The 21164-nt window shown below is 37.3% G+C and overlaps 1 protein-coding gene across 2 annotated transcripts; it reads left to right on the forward strand.

Annotated features, from left to right (window-relative positions):
- Positions 1–6679: 6679 nt before the first annotated feature.
- On the forward strand, positions 6680–13876 carry LOC132184995 (zinc finger BED domain-containing protein DAYSLEEPER). Of its 2 annotated transcripts, XM_059598802.1 has the most exons (6): positions 6680–6979; positions 7071–7126; positions 8157–8229; positions 9568–9789; positions 10110–10981; positions 12566–13876. In XM_059598802.1, exons 2-6 carry the CDS (start codon positions 7115–7117, stop codon positions 13478–13480), a joined length of 2094 nt encoding a protein of 697 aa, XP_059454785.1. In that variant the 5' UTR covers positions 6680–6979; positions 7071–7114; the 3' UTR covers positions 13481–13876. The 2 variants fall into 2 exon arrangements, with proteins under 2 accessions (XP_059454785.1, XP_059454786.1); XM_059598803.1 differs by lacking the exon at positions 6680–6979 and having other exon boundaries at positions 7073–7126; positions 8161–8229.
- The last annotated feature ends 7288 nt before the right edge of the window (positions 13877–21164 follow it).

The raw sequence follows: 21164 nt of genomic DNA on the forward strand, positions 1-21164 counted from the left end.
GGACTTGTGCACACAAGCACACAAATCTAGGAACCACTTTCCTAAAAAGATCCTTCGAAGCAAGAAATTCTACATAAGATGGCGAAACATCCTTCCAGAGGGGTATGAAGTTTTGAAGAAGAAGGGGTGGAAGGGATTAGTTGGACATTCGCATGATAGGGGGAAGCACTGTAAAGTTTTCTCCTCCAGTTTATTTTCTGCACTTCACTCCAAAAATTCTTTCTTTCCTTTTCCATTACATGTTAATTTTATTTGTTTTTTGTTTCAAACAGCAATTAATCTTTTGATATTGTTTCTATGAAAAAAATATTGTTGTTAGTTTTTATTGACAGGTGTTTTGGTGTTTAAGTTTGGGGGACGCCCTAGCCTTGTTCACACTCAGATTTCTTTATTTCCGGTAATGTATTTCTATACTACACATTGAGGGCAATGTGTAATTCAAGTTTGGGGGTATGGAAAAACACTTTGTCTATTTATTTTTGTTTTTATTTGTTTATTTTTATTTGTCATTTTGTGTTAAAAAATTTGAAAAAAAAAAAATGTGCTATGTTGTTGTCAAGTTTGAGTTAAACTATAACTATGATTTGCATTTCATTAGCTTGCTTAAAGGGTTGAACATCATCATTATGTCATTAGAAGTTTGAGTCCTTTGACTTATTTTTGGGTAAAAGAGATTTCACTTGTTTTGAAATAAATTTTTATGAGCACATTAGCATGTTTTCTGTGAGGTATGATGTTTGAGCTTAAGCTTGTTCTCTTTGAGATTTGTTGGATGACCTATTGATGAATAACCATTGGCTTGCAAGATATATATAAAAAAAAAAGAAGAAGAAAAATAAATAAAAAAAGAGAAGGAAAAAGAAAATAAAGATCATGTTGAGTTTTTCACTGAGTAACCGGACCTCTTGCCTCGTTAAGCATTGAGTGTTCGCGTCAAAAGGTGTGAAGTTCAGTGTTGATTTATGATATGGCTAATTTGACTTCGTAGCCTTTTTGACTTAAGTTAATAAGCCCTTAGAGATGTTCTACATCTAGTGCCCTAAAGCCACCTGGCTTGGGAGTCATTGGCCTAACACTTGTTACATGAGTCAATTAGAAAGCTTAAGGGAGTTAGACATTGCAAAGCCTATTAAAAAAACAAAAAAAAAAAAATGCATATCTTGCCTCGGTTGTTTCATTTGTTATGGATTCTTTCAAATTTTATGGAACTTGTCTTGAGTTTAAGCAGAAAGCTTCATGATTGTATGCTAATTACACTTTACACTTTTTAGAACATATGAGGTCTCAATTGTCCATTTATGAGTAATTTGATTTTGGATTTCCTTTTGACTATTATGATGGTGTTTGTCTTTTTAAGTTTGCTCATGAATAAGAACCATGGTTCATGTGAAACTTCTTTCTTGTTAACAACATAGTGCACAATGTTTGTGGGTATCATTCCTGTTAAGCTCTCACGAGACTTCACTCGTCCACTAGGGATGCCTAGGGGTTTAAAAGGCTTGTTGCATATGCTAAATGCAATAGTCTCTCCCACGAAAGAGGATTTATGTTTCTTGCTTTCATTTTATTTTTTGTTTTGTTTTGCTAAGGGACTAGCAAAATGTAAGTTTGGAGGTGTTTGATAAGTGTCAAATATTGCATATTTGGACCCCTTTATTTACATTAGTTAATCCTTTAGCTGTGTCGTTATTTAATATTTTGTGTTAGTTTTGTGTTTTTAGTGTTTTGTAGGTCATTGAAGAAAAACTGCAGCTTTAAAGTGAAAAATGCGAAGTTTGGAAGAAAGCATACTTTGAGAAGACCTAGATTGTGTGGTTAAGTCTAACCAAATCCAAGAAAAGGTTAAATCAGATTCAAGTTCAGATTGAATAAGATTTTGGATCGGATTCAAATTCAGATTCGGCACATATCTTAGTATTTTGACCATAACTCTCCGTTCAAATATCGGATTGAAGTGATTCAAATGGCATTGGAAAGCTAGCTCAAAATGCTACAATTTGTTGTGAAATAGGATTTTCGTAATTCATACAGTTACTATGTCAAAATTGCCCCGCAATTAAAGGACACAAATTTGGACGAATCCTATTCCGATTTCAGACTTCTATTTTGACTGGGAGACAGACCTCCGAATTATCTAAGTTTACTTGGGCTTCTAGGACTTCCCTAAGCTTATAAATAGACTTCTTTGCATTTAAGAAAATAGACAATCCCAGAGAGCAAAATTCTTTTGTTTAGTTTTTCTTTAGGTTTAGGTTTAGGTTTAGATTTTATTTTTTATGTGGAGCTAAATTCCCAACTAAGGTTGGGGATGAAGCCTCACCGATGAAGAACAACATCACTTTTATGTAAGTTTTTATTATTATGATTTTATTGGGTTTTATATTTCAATTATTTTACTTTTAATCAATTGTATGGAGTGATTCTTGGATATCTCTTGTGATTCAAGGATACATGTGATGATTTGAGATAATTTCATATGATTGATTGCTTGGCTGTTAACTCATAAAAATTGGATATCCCTTGTGATTTGTTCTACGGATACATCTGGTGTTTCAATTGAATTTGGATTCCTTTTGTGATTTGGTCAATGAATGGATACATGGGATGGTTTGATTAATTCTTTGAAGCATAGTAAAATATATCTGTGATTTAATTTGTGAGAACTTCGGATTAATATTGATGAACATAAAGTATGTTGTTATGATTTGGTGAGTGTGAATTCCCAAACCTTAGTACCTTTATCCTTAGATTTACTTATTTTATTTAGTTTATGTTTATCCTTTAATTTTCAAAACTCAAAAATCAAAACCCTTTTGGAACTAGATTAGGATTTAATTAGTCTAGATATAAATTGCTCTTTCAAAAATACAATTCTCTATGGGATCGACCTCGCACTTGCAATCCATTAACTACAATTGATTCGTGCACTTGCGAGTTAAATAAATTTGCACAACATTCCCCATCAAAGATTTAGGCCACTTGCATTTCTTTCTAGATGTTGAACTCAGTCAAATCGCTGAATGCCTACTTCTCTCGCAACAACGATACATCTTGGACATCTTAAGCCACACCAATATGACTCTTACCATGTCTGTGAAATCACCAATGTCTTCCTCCGCCATTCTTAACAAATTCACAGGACCTTCAATTACTAACAAAATGTTGTACTAAAGCACCGCTGGGGCACCTCAATATATATCTCTCACATGTCCCGACATTGCTTTTGCAGTAAAAATAGTGGCCCAGTTCATGCATGACCCCCGTGAAGATCATTGGTTTGCAGTAAAATGAATGCTTTGGTACTTAAAATATATGATCACTCATGGATTGTCAATCTACAAAAGCCAATCTATGCACCGAACTGCCTTTTCTGACACCAATTGGGCTGGCTGCCCGGATGACCACAAATCCACTTTAGGTTACAACATCTTCCTTGGCAAAACCTTGATCTGTTGAAGCTCCGAAAGACAACCCACGGTTTCAAGATCAAGTACTGAATCAAATTACAAAGCCATGGCAAACGCCACTGCTAAATTAATGTGGATTCAATACCTTCTTCAAGACCTCGGGGTGTTTCTACATTCAGCCTCTACTCTTTAGTGTGATAACAATGGTGCAACCTATTTGTCCTCTAATCCAGTGTATCACGCTCACACGAAGCACATATAAATTGACTATCATTTCATTCGCGATCGCATTGCTAAAACAACTCTACATGTTTGATTCCTGTCCAGCAAAGATTAACTAGCAGATATCCTCACAATGCATTTGCCTTCTCCAAGATTTTGCTTCTTATGGAACAATCTCAGTGTTGCATCTTCACTATTCAAATTGAGGGGGGCTAGTGAAGTATTCACACAAGCCAAATCAATTTCAAAGATGTGCCAACCAGAGGATACCTGTATGCCAGCCAGAAGTTTTCTTATCTGTAATTGCTTTGCATATATGATGTATATTTCATTACTAAACTACACTATGTACACAATTATAAATAGAAAAGCCAAACTACCAAAAGAGAGGGATGAATTAGCACAATCTTCTCTTGCTATTTTAATAGCAAGAAGCAATTAGATCACAATTAGTTCTCTAGGAGAATTCACACTGAACTAGCTATTTTTTAGCTAAAACTTGATTAGAAATTTTGTTTATTTTAGATACCTATTTTTCAAAAGCATTCCATATTCAATTCTCTAAATCTTTCTCAATTCCATTTAAATATTATTCTTTATTCTTTATTCGTTATTAATTTACTATTTATTCCAATAGTCATATTTACAAATGGTCATTTTTCAACAGTCATATGCTTTCATTAGTATAAATAAGATCATTTCCTCTCCAATTTTCATTCAATTCTTTGTTATCTCTTTATGGCTCGCTCTCTTTTTCGTAAAAATGCTTATGAAGAGTTGGAGATAATTACAAAACTTGCAATGGAAGAAGGATTGGATAGCGAGAGAGGATCAACATCACATTTTTATTCTATTCAACATTACACGATCACAGCTATTTAGTTGAACGCCAACATATCCTCACAAATATTTTTGAAGGAGATTTTGGATGAGTCATTTTCTTTTTCTCTACATTCAATCTATGGTAGAAGCTCATGAACCTTATTTTGTCCAAAAAAGAGATGGTTTTAGAAGGCTCAGTTTATCTTCCCTTCAGAAGATGACTGTAACACTTTGGATGGTTGCATATAGTGTTACAACAAATTTTATAGATGAATACACGAGGATTGGAGAAAGCATCACCATAAAGAGTCTACAAAAGTTAGTTAAAGTGGTGGTTTTGGTGGAAGGTACTTTAAGGTCACTTAACAATAGCACGACTAGATTGCTAGATTGCTAGCGATTTATCAAACCGTAAATTTCTAGGCATGTTGGGGGAGCATTGATTGCATGCATTGAAAATGGAAAAACTATATGACTGCATGTAAATGTATGTACTCTAGTCATATCCATGAACTTACTATTATTTTGGAAGCAGTCGCGTGATGTGATTTTTGCATATACCAAGTGTTTTTTTGGATAACCTATGTTTTATAATGACAAAAGTGCTAGAAAGGTCTTTTGTATTTTTTGAGCTTACTCAAGGGTGTGCTCCTTCTGTCAACTACACAATCAATTGTATAACACCCCCAAATTAATTAAATGGTAATTAATCTGAGACGCTACATTTACTACCATAATATTAGAATTATTCAGTACAAATGTAATATTGATGAAAGATCAATCACATTTACCTTTTTTTTTTTCTTTTTTTTTTTCTCTCATCCTCTTACAACACTAGTACACACCAGAGCCTCTATGAATACAATAGCCTCAAAAAAGTATACTATTTCCTAAATGCAACAAGTAGAAGAATATACATAAAATTGTCTCCACAAGGTTCTACATTGCAACTTAAAATTTTGTGAATGCATCTAGTCTTTACTCTTGGAACTATCACATGCTAATTTGTAAAACAATAATGTTTTACATGTGGAAAATCATGTAAGTCTACAACTTAGTAAGTAATTACCAACTCATGTAGTGAATCCAATTTTTGTAAGTAATGAATCAAAATAGTTAATAGTTTGCAGAAAACATTGCGGGAGTTGTTGACCGAACATCAATAAGGTTTTAAACATGAAGTTTTGGACAAATTACGACATGCAAGCAATTATGACAAATTATGTAGAAAACATTAAGTTTTAAACATGAAGTTTTTGGACAAATTAAGACCAAATAACACAATAATCTTGTCAGTTTGGGAAAAATGATACATTTAGCAAGAAATTTAAGACATATACTTAAGTAATCATTGTAATACCTTGAAATATTAATTAGGAATAAGTGAGCTTTGGTTGGACTACTAGGTTTGTTAGGGTTTGTTTTAAAGGAAAGAATGTTAACTCATTGTCTCAGCAAAATGTTTGAGGTTAGACAAACAAACGTTCGGATGGAACCCTAGGCCCGAACGTTCAACAAAGTATAGACAAACATTCACTTGTAATCCTAGCCACGAACATTCGACGTAGTACAAATAAACATTTGTGTTCTGACTGTACTGAAGAATAACATCTCAACCTTATCCTCAATAAAGTATTTATTAGGTAAAATTATAGTATCCAACATTTTTTTGATCAAAATAGTTAAGAGGGAACAATATTTAAACAAAAAAAGAAAAAAAGAAAAAGAAAAAAGAAGGAAAGAAATAAAATCCTGGCATTATTATTATTATTATTATTATTATTAGGAATTAATAATTATAAAAGAGGGGTATTTTAGAAATTCTTACAATATTTAAGGGAAAATCTTAATGGATGAGGGACATTGCAAAAAATTAAAAATTTCAATACCGTAAATTAAAAATTTTTATACTTAGATAGAGTAATTTTAAAACAAGTAAAAATTCATGATATTTTGTGAAGTTTTTCCCCAACAATAAACCTCCAATTTGAACGTTTTATTTGAAAATGGGTTACAACATGGAGCGAGGCTGACGGGTTTAGAGCCGAAACCAAAACTAGCTGGGCCTGGGGCTTCGCAAAAACACACCACAAAACTTGAAACACAAAGCTGGCTCGGTGTCGTCTCCAGACTCGCACCTGAGTCTCATTCACAAACCCACCAGCCGAGCCACCTTCACATTTCTCTCTCAAAACGTAAATAAAACCCACCGAAACGGTGGCGTAAAGCTAGAGCATTGGGCCGAGCGTGCTCGAGTTGATCTGTGTGTGTGTGTCTGTACGAGTAGGCGTCGCGGCTGAGAGGCTCTGCGCAGTCAAAGCTGATCTGTTTGCTTTATCTCTCTTCCTTTAATTTCTCTCTCTTTCTCTCTCGGCTCAGATCCATCCGGCTCAGATCTAGCCCCGCCGATCCTTGCTTTCCACCTTCGATCTCCCTCCATTTTCCTCTCTCTTTTTTCTGAGCGCTCTTCGTGATGCTTGGCCTCCAACCAGAGAAGCCGTGCACAGACCTCAATTCAGTGCTCCATGGTGAGTCATCCACAGTACCTGGCTAACCCACTCCTCCAAGAAATTAACCATTTTTGTTGTTGTTGTTGATGTTGTTTTGTTTGAATTTCAGGTTGTGTTTCTTAGCACTGAGAAATTGAATTAAGGAGGATTCTAATGAATTTTGGGGTAAGAAACTAAAAAGTAGAGAGCTGTTACTGGTAATGTTAAAGCTTCTTTAGCTAGTAGTAATGATCGCATGGTTCATTTGAGCATCTCTTACTTCCTACTACTCTGATTGCCTATCTGACCAGTTCCAGTTTTTACTTATTTTTTATTTTTTAAAAAATTATGCTTTTAGTTGTTCTAGGAATAGAGATTATGAAATGTAAATTTGGAGTTCAAAATGGGGTTTCTTGATTGTAAGAACTTTTATTTGGGACTTTATGCATATATATGTATTTTGGAATGAACATTTCTGAGAAAATTGTTTTGATTTGGGGCGCCTTACACTTTTAAAAAGATTGGTTATTACTTATCAAAAAATATTTTTGAGAAATATTTGTTTGTTTCCTTTTGTCTTTTGAGTATTAATTGAATGGTGTTGGAGTTTCTAGTATAGTGGAGAATCTCACTTCGAAACAACAAACTTGAGTGGTTGATATAATACACTTGGATCTAAATCCATCGGTTTAGGCTTTTAGGAACATGTGTATCATAGTCTCGCTTGAGAATTTCCCAAGATGTTATACTCCTTAACAAATGGTGAAAGTATGATGTTTGGTTTATGATCTTGCTGGTGTGAGTGCCTCCTGTTGTTTGTCGCGTAATGGGTTATTTGTATCTTTAACATGCTGTATATGTATGTGTAGGTTGCATGATTAGAGGCCTTGTGTTTGACCTTAGTGTGTAGATTGCTTGATTGAATTATATCATCCGTAGTTGGAACGCTTCAACATATTAAAGACAAGTTATTTTGATTGAATTATATCATCCCTAGTTGGAATGCTTCAGCATATTCAAAACAAATTGTTTTGATTGAATTATATCGTCCTAGTTGGAACGCACCTTTTGCATTGATGTTTAATTGTTTCATGAATTGAAAAGTATCCATGTTTTTGTTAGTTTCTAGCATGGTATGGATTCATGTTTGAGGAATATTTACAATTTCTGTTTTGAAATGTTAATTGTTCTCTCATTATTAATGTTGGACTTTCAGACAGGAACAGTTAGTGGGAAGGCAGGGAACCAAATGGACTGGACTGCAAATAACACATTTAAATCTTTCAAAGGTACCGAAATTGATATATGATGCTTACGATTTTGTTATTCATGAAAGAAAAAATGGCATCATATGTTAAGGTACTGTGATGAATTGGCCTTTGTTTTGGCTACTGCCATTGTGTATTTACAATTAAAATGAGATGCTGACAATCCAACAATGTTGTCCTGCATCCTGTTTATTTGTGCTGCATACTATATAGAAGGTCAATTTCATGTACGAAAATGTTACACAAAATTAAAAAATAGTGAAAAACATGTCAAACATTTTAAGATACTAAAAGCAAGGAAGAGATTGATGTGGATCAACTTTCGTACCTCCTAATATGATGGATGTTTACTTGACTATTTCTACAAAAATTCTTAATTACCAAAAGCAAGGGATGAAAAAATTATTCTGGATCAATTATTATGCCTGAATTACGCCTGGATATATGATAATGTTTGGCTGTTGCTTAGGAATTTTCCTTCAAAACCAAGGTTCATATATTTCTTTTATTTGGTAATGGCTACTAATAAGCAGTTTCACAAAATCTGAAGTGTTCCATTTATATTTTCTGCTGTTAAACTTGAGTACATGAATATATTATATATAAAAACTAATTTACAAAAAGAAGAAGAAAAAAAACAGATTTCTACAGTATAAATTTTGCAGTAGGAAATATGTTGAAGTGTTCTGAAGGATGTTCTTCCTATTGGGATAGTAGAAATTTCTAATCAACCTGTGTTAATGCAAGTATTTGGGGTTGATTTATGGGGATTAGAGTAGATGGAGGTAGGAATCCTTTTTTTGTTTTTAAATAGAAGGGAGTATATTGATCCAATTCAACAGACCACCTGCGTAGAGGAAGTTGTGCTGAGAAAACAATGAGAACATGAGAATTAATGATAAAATACCAAAGCACAAACTGAACGTAACAGTCGGATTAGGTTGGTGTCTTTCACAAGGGAAAGTATATAATTACCAGACTTGTTCAGTAGTTAAAGTGTATCACATTCTTGATGGGAAATGAGAAAGCTTGCCAAGAATTGATGGACTATACCAGTTTCCGTGCGCTGAAATCTAGCTCTCAGGGACTTATTCTAGATCTACGGTTATTATTAAGTTTTTGAACATCTTAACATGCATATGAGTCAATTTGTTTAAATTGGATGTTTCTTTTATTGGGCTTTAGATCTCCCGACATGCTGTTAGGAGAATAAAAAAAAAAAAAAAAAAAGATCATTGACTGCAAATAACTCTCCTGATGTCTACCAGTAACTCTCCTGATGGCTTTCTGATGGTGAGCTTTCAATAATGAATAACCAATGAATCTATGATTTTTTCTGTTTGTTGCTTCTTGGTTTAGATATGGAACCCAAATCTATGATGGATATTGCAATCATTCCAAGCATTGATCAAATAGATATTGGATTGGGTTCTTCAGAAAAGGCAAATGCTATTACTTCAGCGAAACCGAGAAAGAAGACAATGACATCAGTTTATCTCAAGTTTTTTGAAACAGCTCCTGATGGGAAAAGTCGGAGGTGCAAATTTTGTGGACAGAGTTATTCTATTGCGACTGCCACTGGTAATAATTTTTTCTGTACCTCATTTCTTGGATATTGTTGTTGTGTTGTTGCACTCAATCTCAACATGTGATGAGTATTGCAGCACAAATGGGCATTTGATAACTAGATTTGCATCTTGCTTTTTATTTTATATTCACGTTTTAAGCCAATGAACATGTCACAAGCTTATAGGGAAACATTTAATGTGTGGAATGGCCTATTCCCCCGCTTTCCCCTATCCCCCGCCCCGGCCTCCCTCGTAGCAATCCAGTGTATCTTTCCTAGATCTGTCTCTGGGCTTGAGCCTATTAGTGATGATCATGCATTTTTATTCGTGAAGGCAATTTGGGAAGGCACCTGAGTAATCGGCATCCAGGATACGATAAGTCAGGGGATGTTGTCAGCAATTCAGCACCACAGCCCATCACTGTAATCAGGAAATCTCAACCTCATGGGAAACCTCCCCAGGTGGATTATGATCATCTAAATTGGTTGCTCATTAAGTGGCTCATTGTAGCTTCTCTGCCTCCTTCGACATTGGAAGAAAAGTGGTTGGCAAACTCCTATAAGTTTCTGAACCCATCAATACAACTCTGGCCAGGTGAGAAGTATAAAGCAGTATTTCGGGAAGTTTTCAGAAGCATGCAGGAAGATGTAAGAGCATCTTTGGAACAGGTTTCTTCAAAGGTATCCATTACACTAGACTTCTGGACTTCCTATGAACAAATTTATTATATGAGTGTGGCATGCCAATGGATTGATGAGAACTGGTCCTTTCAAAAGGTTCTTCTTGATATCTGTCACATTCCTCACCCTTGTGGGGATACCGAGATATATCACTCCCTGGTGAAGGTTCTTAAGATGTACAATATAGAAAATAGAGTCCTCTCCTGCACTCATGATAACAGTCAAACTGCCATCCATGCCTGCCATTCATTGAAAGAGGGCTTGGATGGTCAGAAAGGAGGGCCTTTTTGTTACATCCCTTGTGCTGCTCGTACTTTGAACTTGATCATAGATGACGGATTGAGAACCACAAAACCAGTAATCTCTAAGATCCGGGAGTTTGTACTAGAATTAAATGCATCCTCAGAGATATCGGATGATTTTATTCAGTTAGCTACAGCATATCAAGAAGGTAGTTGGAAGTTTCCACTGGATGCTTCAGCAAGGTGGAGTGGCAATTACCAGATGCTAGATATTGTGCGCAAGGTACTTGCTTTTGTCATTGAAACCCTCCTGGTTTAAGATATGAGAAATGCACTAATGAAAAGGCTATTTATTTAAACTTTTGGCCAAATAGCTGTGTATAATACACATGAAAATTATATCCTTTTACCTGAAATATTTACCTTCGAGTTAGATTCTTTTCCATCTTCAAACATTATTTTGATAGATTACAATTAAAAGTAAGAAAACAAAACCACTTATGATTTCAATAACCAAGATTGTAAAACCAGCAAGCCAAAACCTATAATTGCTTGATGCTGGTACTTCAAATATTTGTTTTTCCCCCCTTAGAGAAAAAAGTGAAGAAATTATCAAAGTTTTAGAAGAATGCTTTGATAAGGAATGGGACTTTGCCTGCAGTATTTAGTCGAAATTGAGGAAGTTTAGAAGTACAGTAATTAAGGACTGGGTGTAGTTAAGAAATGGAACTTTGTGAGTAGAACTTGGCATCTATGGCCAAAAGTCTAACATCAGGGACGATGAGCATTCACAATGAGCTCTTTAAACCCAAGGGATTTGCCTAATGGTTGAGACTTGTGGTCTTAGGGAGTATCACCCCATAAATCCCAAGTTTGAAATTTGCTAGGTGCAAACTTTCTTTTGAGGCGACACCCCTTGGTGTAAAAGCCAGCGATTTACTCTAATTTCTGTAGAAAAACTTCCGAGGGTGCAGTGTATGGGTCCAAGGCTTACTTTGCAAAGGTGGGTCCGAAGTGCCTTGTTGAGGTTCTCTGTCATAAAAATAAATAAATAAATAAATAAAAGAGCTCTTTAAAATTTCTCAAAATTTAACTTTAAAAATCCACTTTAATTAATTTAGTTAGCCACTTTTCAAAGCCGCTAACTATCAAACTCTCTAAATATTTATTTACTTTAACTAAATATTCTATTTTATTGATGAAACCAACTTTTGGAGTCTGCATGAAAAATATATTTTAATTGAGAGGAAAGAAGAAGTATAAAAGAGAAAGAGCATTAAAAAAATAAATAACTTTCACTTTTGGACTCTTTACATTTAGAGAGCATTACTAACAAGAGTTAAATTTAACATCGAGTAGAGAGTTTGTTAAATGGATTTTTTTGTGAGTTTTTTCAAATTTTTAGAGAAAAGTTAAATTTGGTGAGTTCAATAAGAATGCAGTGGTTCCATTTGGAGAAAACAGCCAGTAGCTACAATATAAACTACTTTTAACGACTGTGTTGAACTTCAGTGGATAAAGGAACTCTGCAAATAACACATTGGTTTTGAAATATGGGGATGCATGCCAAGGGTGAAATTTTTCTCTCTGTTTACTAATTTATTTGTTTGATCCTCCCAATTTTAATTGGGTAAAACAATTGCCTGATTACTCACCATCAAGATACGTATCCATATCTGCCAATGATTGTCGAAAAAAAAAGATAGCATTAGATGTTTTAATTTTCCTGGAATAGTTGCTATTGATAAAGGTAGAATAATTGCCTAATATAGCCTCCCTGTGTTCGTGTTTTGGTGTCTGTTTGTGCGTGTGCCACGTATGCATTAATAAAGTGCCTATTGATGTACTAGGATTTTACATGACACAGGCCAGTAAGTCTATGGATGCTGTTATCAGGAAGTATGAGGAGACTCTTGGCAGTAATAGGATGCTGAGCTCCGCAGAGAAGAATGTAGTCAATATCGTGCATCAATATTTAGAACCCTTCTACAAAACCACAACCAACATATGCACAAACAAGGTGCCCACAATTGGGCTGGTTCTATTCTTCATGGATCACATCTCTGAAACAATTGCTGTCTGCAGAGAATCCCGTCACAGCCCAGACTGGCTAAAGAATGCTGCCGAAGACATGGCCATAAAGGCCAGAAACTACAATAACCAGGTTTGCAATATATTTACATATATGACAGCAATTCTTGATCCTCGAATCAAGGGAGAGCTAATTCCTGAGAGTCTCAGCTCAGGAAATTATCTTGAGGAAGCAAGAACCCATTTCATGAGAAATTATTCTGCCAGCCACTTTGCATCCATGACTAGTGGATACAGTGCTCCAGAGATTGAAGATGGAGGGAGTGTCTCTTTTGCAGAAGAAATTGCTCGGAAGAAACGAAGGGTGAGCATGAGTACTGCCACTGATGAACTCACACAGTATCTGTCAGAGCAACCAGCTCCAATACCAACAGATGTCCTGGAGTGGTGGAAGGTCAATAGCACGCGCTACCCACGGCTTTCTCTGATGGCTCGAGATTTCTTGACTGTGCAGGCAACTTCTGTAGCACCTGAAGAGTTGTTCTGCAGCAAAGGTGATGAGATAGATAAGCAACGAATTTGTATGCCACATGATACTGCTCAGGCGCTCCTTTGTATCAGGTCATGGACCCATGGAGGAATCAAGTTAAAGTTCAAGTCTACTGAGATAGACTATGAGAGATTGATGGAATTGGCAGCTGCTGCAGCAGCAGATAATAGTAATGCTGGTTCTGACAAGAAACAAAAATGATAACAGAGACAGCATTGCTTGGTACTGTCTTATGGATATTGTCTGTACATTTCCATAAACAAAGAGAGGACCTCTTGACCAAAAAAATGAGAAAAATAAGAAAGGAGAGACCGCACAGAGCTTTTAGTCATATCCTGAGATGGCTACTTGTAATTTACCTTCCAACCCAGATGAGGGGAATGGGTGTGTGCAATACACATTTTCACTTTTGTTGTATGTAGAACACGATGTATTGATGTACAGTTGAACGGAAGAACGCTAACCAAGAGGGAAACGCAGGAGTAAGTGTATCTGATTAATTGAAAATACGAGTAATGCTGTGAAGCAACTTAGCAAATCTTGTGGTTGTTTTCTTTTATCCTCTTTGTTATCAAACATAGTGATTTTATGGAGTAATGTAAGAAGTCATTCTTGTGTCTCTTCAAAAATTATGTGGCTCTTAAAATTACTATTATGCTTGTGATTGATTATTATTATCGAATTTTGATTAAATAGTAATTTTAAAAGTTACCTCATTTTTGGAGGGATATAAGAGTTGCATAAGAGTGACTTCTACAAAAAGACGAAGAAAATAATAGTAAACAATATATGTTTGCATAGAAAAAAATGGAGGACAAATATTTGTTCACGGCGGCTGTATGAAGGGTGAAAAGCAAGTTTAGACCTCCAAACTCAAGGTTCAATCAATAAGTGCAGGAATATAATAATTTAAAAATTAAAAACTACTGTAGTGATAACAATAATCAAGCCACCAACAATAATTCAAACTTTGATACACGTCAACAACAATTTTTGTTGGAGAATAGGAAACCTTTTGACACTCAAAAGTAACACTTTTTCGAGACAGCCAAACCCCGAAAATTTTAATAGAAAGAATACTAAATAGACAAGATACTTACAGCCCTTTGTAGTTCTAGACTCTTATGCGCAAATGAGCTCTTCACTACCCTGCTTCCTTAGTAGGCTCCAGTTTCTCACTAGCTTATTTTCTTCTGATTCCCTTATCAAACCGCTAGTAGCCTTTCGTTGATGAGCAGTTGATGTAGCAGCACCGTGGTTTGATCAATATTCCAAGAGTCTTCACTTCAAGCGAACAACCTCTTGGCACACCCCAAGCACATTGTGTACGAGTACACCAATAGCTATGCTTGGTACCAAATGGCTCTCTGGACTCCTATGAAGCTCCTCAAAAATTGTGCAAGACAAAAACCAAGTATTGAGCAAAACAACCTTTAAAATAAACGGCAAATTCAATTCGACATCACGGCATCCGGACATGTAAAGAGCATGTACAGACATGATTAGGGTTTTATGCCGGATCATGCCTTCATGTCCGAACATTTGCCAACATGAGTGGGAATATACGCTCCCGGACATCCTTCATATCTGCACATGTGACCTCCATGTCTGAACATCAGCTTCAATGATGCCTCTTTGACCTAGCCATGTCCGAAGATAAGTTGGAACATGAGCTCTCGGATCTCTAGCATGCCTGGACATCAATATTCATGTTCGGACATCAGCTTCAATAACAGAGGCATGTCCTACATCAAGAAACACGGCAGAGAACATGTACTCTCATGTCTATCCCGTGTAGACATCAGTTGCAGTACTTTTTTTCTTAGAGTCTTCATCTTCTTTAACACATACCTAAATATAGCAACTACTGATGTCCCAATAAATATAAAAACATGGTTTGGACACCAAATGAGCCTACTAAAAACCAAACAAATTCCCCCTTTAGCCATTCGGTGACAAAACATTTATAGATACATATGAATTACAAAAATCCTCCAAGACTTGCACTAATCTACCGAACCACAAATAGGTCAAACACAATCTTGAAGAAAATTCTCAAAACACTTAACAAACCCATTACATGCATGAGGATATAAACAAGTATTGAAATAGTTTAAGAACTTAAAATTCAGAACAAATTTCAATACAACAAACAAATGATAGGCAGCATATCCATCCCATTATCCATAATAGGTATACCAAAATGAATAATGTAACATAACATTAAAAAACCATTCATGATAGATACACCAAACATGAAAAGTCATTCTAATATTAAGTCTAGAAAAAAAAAAAAAAAAATCCCCCAAAACCCTCCCCCTTTTTGTCACCAAATGACAAAGGGAACAATACATCCACAAAAATATCCAAATAGTGTCAAGATATCAAATGTATCAAAGGTAACATCATAAAAAAATGTAGCAAAAACAATAAACAAGAGATAGTGTTTTAACCAATATAACCCCCCCCCCCCCAGAAGAGAAAAAAAAAAAAGGAAAAAGAAAGCAACAACAACAAGAAGAACATCAAGACAATTTATTTGTCTTTCTCAGGCAGCACACAATGAAGGACAATCTACACATGGGAGTTTATCTGCTCCACATTCTTCTCAACATCTCCCATCTCCTTCTTCATCTCCACCAATTGAGTCACGGCAATTTGTCCTAAGATTTCTACATGGCAAAGAAATCTACTTTTATACAATAGCAATGAGATGCTCCATAACTGTTATAACACCCAAGGAAATAATTAAAAGACTTACTCTAATTGAATTAAGTAAATGGAAACAATTGAAATTGGTAACCAAGACAAACACTTGGAAAATTTTCATAACACTACAAAAAAAAGGCCATTTTTTGACGTGGCAAACAGTAGGAATTTTTTGCCACGTCAGTAAATGCTGACGTGTCAAAAGTGGCACGTCAACAAATTTTTTTTTGACGTGCCACTTTGGCACGTCAACATTTACTGACGTGTTGAAAAACACACGTCAGTAAATTTGAATCCAATTTAATTTTACAACATTTTAAAATAAATAACTAATTAATCTTATATTTACTGACGTGTCAAATGATTTGACACATCAGTAACTATTGACGTGCTGTTTTGACACGTCAATATATATATATATATCAGGTCATTTATATTATTGATATAAATAATATATAATATATATGATCCCAACATTATCAGGTTTAATATTGTACAATATGATCTTTTTTTTTTTTTTGTTGAAAAAATTGTATGTGTCTATATTATAAATGGATCATTGACCAGGCAATTGCTTTGTCAATACAATGTCTCGAATACAAGGGGGACCCTCTTCCAACCATACAATATCATTGGCTTGTGTAAGAGCCAATTTTGCTAATCTATGAGCCACCTTATTCGCCTCACGATTCACATGCTCTACTTTCCACTTAGGGATTGCATTAAGACCAAGTCTAACATCATCAATCAAATGGCTTAAAAGGCTATGATTTTGGCCCCCATCGTGAATGGCATCTGTTATTTGCTTAGCATCCCCTTCCACAATCAGTTGTTGCACTCTTTGTTCCTGGCCAGAAATGACACCAAAGTAGACAGCCAATACCTCTGCAGCTGCTGGTTCCCACCCTCATAATACTCTTGGCCACTATTACTTGACCTTCATGATCACGCATGATTAGCCCAAAACCCATTTTGCCGCCTTTCTTGTCTAGTGTTGCATCAACATTCACTTTAACCCATCCACCAACAGGTTTAACCCATCTGGAATGGTGCTCCGGCCTATCCCTGTTTGCTGGGTCATCGGTTTCCATTGCTTTTTCATAATCCTGCACTGCCAGTTCCGCGTCTTGAGTAATCTGATTTGGATGAGAGAAAGTTTTATCAAAAATCCAGCCATTTCTTCTCAACCAGATCCTTCGTGTGATTTCTGAGAACAGTCGAAACAGCTTTTCACCCCCCAGTTCTAGAACAGCTTCTGCCACCTGGAAAAAATCTGGGCCGGGAAAGGAGAATTTTTGGAAAAAAAGTCGGCTTCCCCCCCACACATCCCGAGCAGCAGGGCAATCCCACAGAACGTGGAACGTAGACTCAATCTCCAAATTGCAAATGGGACACAAAGGTTCCTCAACCACCTTTTTCCTCATTAGATTCTCCTTTGTCGGTAATAGGTTCTTACAAGCTCTCCACATAAAATTTTTCACACCATTCGGAGAGTGCATGTCCCAGATTCCTTTCCACAAGGCAGTATGCCCCCTTCGGATAGAACTTTCTGGTTGGTTCCCATTTTCTTGTTCCTTCATCATATGATACGTGCTTTTTACCGTGAACACTCCATTCTTAGTTCCTCTCCAAACCAACTTGTCCAGTTGGTTTGTGAAACTGATTGGTATGGAATTAATGGCTGCCCGATCCTCTTCGTTGAAAATTGTCTCAATGAGTGTTAGGTTCCACCCCTTTCGATCTGGGTTAATTAACTCCTCCACCTTTGCTGCACTATTAAGTATCCTTGGAGGAGATTGAACCATATAAGTGGATGGGTTATTTAGCCATTTATCACCCCAAATTCTGACCTTGGACCCGGACCCAATTCGCCAAATCAACCCATCATTGACAACCTTGCAAGCTCCTTGGATACTCTGCCATGCAAAAGAAGGTTTTGTCCCCAATTGTGCCTCCAAAATTGAACAATTTGGATAGTATTTGGCTTGGAAGATTTTTGCTGTTAGGCTGTCCGGAGAGGTCCAAAGACGCCAGCATTGTTTGGCCAATAAAGCTTGATTGAAGACACATAAGTCGCGGAAGCCCATCCCACCCTGCGATTTTGCCACTCCCAATTTCTCCCAACTCATCCAATGAATACGGTTGTCATTGGACCGATGGCCCCACCAAAAATTTTGCATCATTGAGTTAATGTCCTAACTCAATGTCTTTGGTAATAGAAAGACGCTCATGCTATAGGTTGGGATAGCTTGAACCACCGCCTTGATCAAAATCTCTTTGCCTGCTTGAGATAAAAAATTCAGCTTCCAATCTTGCAACCTTTTCCACACCCGTGCCTTAATTCCTTGGAATTCAGCCACTTTAGCCCTCCCAACAAGAGCGGGAAGTCCCAAATACGTGTCAAACCTCTGTGACTCAGGGATACCAGCCACCTCCAAAATTTTTTGCTTCATTCGGGGCTCAGTGTTCCTACTAAAGAAGAGAGCAGTTTTCTCTCTATTTAGTCGTTGACCGGAAGCCCCTTCATAAATACAAAGAATCTCCGTAATTCAATGCCAATGCCTCAAATCCGCTCTGCAAAACAAAAGAGAGTCATCCGCAAAAAATAGATGGTTAATTCTAGGGCCTTTCCGAGAGGTGGGGACGCCTTCAATGTATCCTGTTTTCCCCGCCTTTGTAAGGAGAGAGCTTAAGGCCTCCGCACAAAGTAAGAACAGATACGGGGATATAGGGTCACCTTGTCGTATTCCCCGAGAAGGAAAAATATGACCCACAGGGACCCCATTCACCAAAATGGAATAATTGGCCGAACGCACACAAGCCATGATAAGATTTACCCATCTCTCCATAAAACCCATCCTTCGCATAATAGCCTCCAAAAAATTCCATTTTACCCGGTTATACGCCTTGCTCATGTCCAATTTAATGGCCATATACCCCTCCTTACCCCACATGCGCGTGTGCATCGAGTGCAGCGTCTCATACGCAGCTAAGATGTTATCCGTAATCAACCTCCCCGGCACAAAAGCATTCTGATTCATAGAAATCAGACTTGGCAAAACCACCTTAATTCTATTGGCAATAACTTTGGAAATAATCTTGTAAAAAACATTACACAGACTTATTGGCCGATACTCCGTCACCTAGTGGGGTTAGTCGTCTTAGGAATAAGTGCTATGTAAGTAAAATTAAGTTCCTTATCTACAATTCCAGAGTTCAAAATTCCAAGAACAGATTGGCATACCTCCTCGCCCACCACCTCCCAGTTGTCTAGATAGAAGCCCGCAGTAAAACCGTCCGGTCCGGGTGCCTTATGGGGTGACATTTGTTTCAACGCTAGCACAACCTCTTCTCTGGAAAATTCCTTCATCAATGCCTCATTCATCTCATGGGTCACACAACATTCCAGTTCAGTCAAACAAGTGTCTGAATCTGTAAGGAATTCAGACGTGAATAATGACTGATAATACTTGACAAACACCTGCTCCACCTCCTCCTTAGATTTCCAACAGCGCCCCTGCTCGTCAATAATGCTCGAAATTGCATTAATATGTTTTCTTTGGGTTGCACAAGCGTGGAAATATTTTGTATTTTTGTCCCCCTCTTTGAGCCATGCCACCTTAGATTTTTGTTTCCATTTTATTTCTTCCTTTTCCAAGAGTTCCTGCAGCTCTCTTTGCAGCCCCCTGATATACTCCCTGTCCGAGCTTGCCATATCACACTGTAGAGCTTCCAATTCCTGATTTTTTTGCTGCAGAATATTTTCGGCAGCAGCTACCTCCTTTTTTCTCCATTTGTAAAGGTCCCTTGAGCACCTATCAAGCTTTCCTCTCATGTCTTGCCACCTATCAGTTGGGTGAAATTTTCTCACCCATATTTTCCGCACAACCTCCTTAGCACCTTTCTCCTTTGCCCATTGAGCTTTGTACCTAAATTTCTTAGGCCCTCCATACCTTCGATCAACCCCTCCTATTTTAAGGAGAAGTGGCAAATGATCTGAATTGATAACAGCTGCAGTCATGACGGACACCGCTGGGTGTATGGCACACCAATCTGCATTTGCAACTATTCTGTCCAGCCTAGCTTGAATGAAGTAGGCCCCTTCTTGCCCATTATTCCACGTGTACCTCGCTCCTCTGCATCCCAGATCAGATAGTTCATAGTAAGACAGTGTACTCCTAAATGCATCCATTTGACCTACAGCCCTCTCCACTCCACCCCATTTTTCTTCTCTAACCGTTACTTCATTGAAATCGCCGAAACAAACCCAAGGCTTGGGGTCAATTCTAGCAATATGTCGCAAGAGAGCCCACGCCTCGTGTCGCTTATGTGGTTCGGGGTTTCCATAAAAACCTGTCATTTTCCAACTCTCCCTTCCTCGTACTGGATTCACAATGGCGTTTATATGTCTTCGACTCTAGTTCTGTATCTCAAGGTTCAATTCATCCCCCCATAGCAAAGCGAGGCCCCCGCTCCGTCCCACGCAGTCCACAACAAAACAATTTCTATAGCCCGTCTTACTTCTGACTTTATCCATCTTCTTTTGTCCTAATTTTGTTTCCATAAGAAAAACTAAATTGGGTCTTTTTACTTTGCACAGCCGGCAAAGTTCCCGAATTGTGCGGGGGTTCCCAAGCCCCCGACAGTTCCAACTTAAGGCTTTCATTGCGGTCGGCGGGGCTGGAAACCAGCACCCGCCACTCCCGAACCCGTCGCCTTATCATCTAGCCGAGTCTGCTCCTCCATTTTTTTCCCATTCCTTCGCCCTCTTTTATCCCCACAGTATTCCCCTTCCTGTTCCCATTTATTTCGTCGTTTACGTGTGTCCAGTGGAACTAGAACAGCATTGCTAATGGGTGGACCTGCTCTTGCTTTCCTCTTCCATGTGAGTACCGAATGAGCTTCCACGTTAGTTGTGTGCATAGAATTTAGTTTTGGTGGGCTTCCAAAGGGTAAAGCATTGGACTCCTTACACGTAGGCCCATCACCACCACCACTTGCATTCCCCATGTTCCACGTAGGCCACCACTCCCCTTCTCTTGCATGCCACCGTCTATTTCTTTTTGGTTTTCCCCATTAATTGCTTCAGGAAAAACGCTTTTAGCTGCGCTTTTAAAGACAGAATCCCCCTCTTCACTTCTTTCCTTTGCCGTTGCCATCTCATTAACGCCCGATT

This window comes from Corylus avellana, chromosome ca6 (assembly GCF_901000735.1).
Source record: "Corylus avellana chromosome ca6, CavTom2PMs-1.0".
Classification (NCBI taxonomy): Eukaryota; Viridiplantae; Streptophyta; class Magnoliopsida; order Fagales; family Betulaceae; genus Corylus; species Corylus avellana.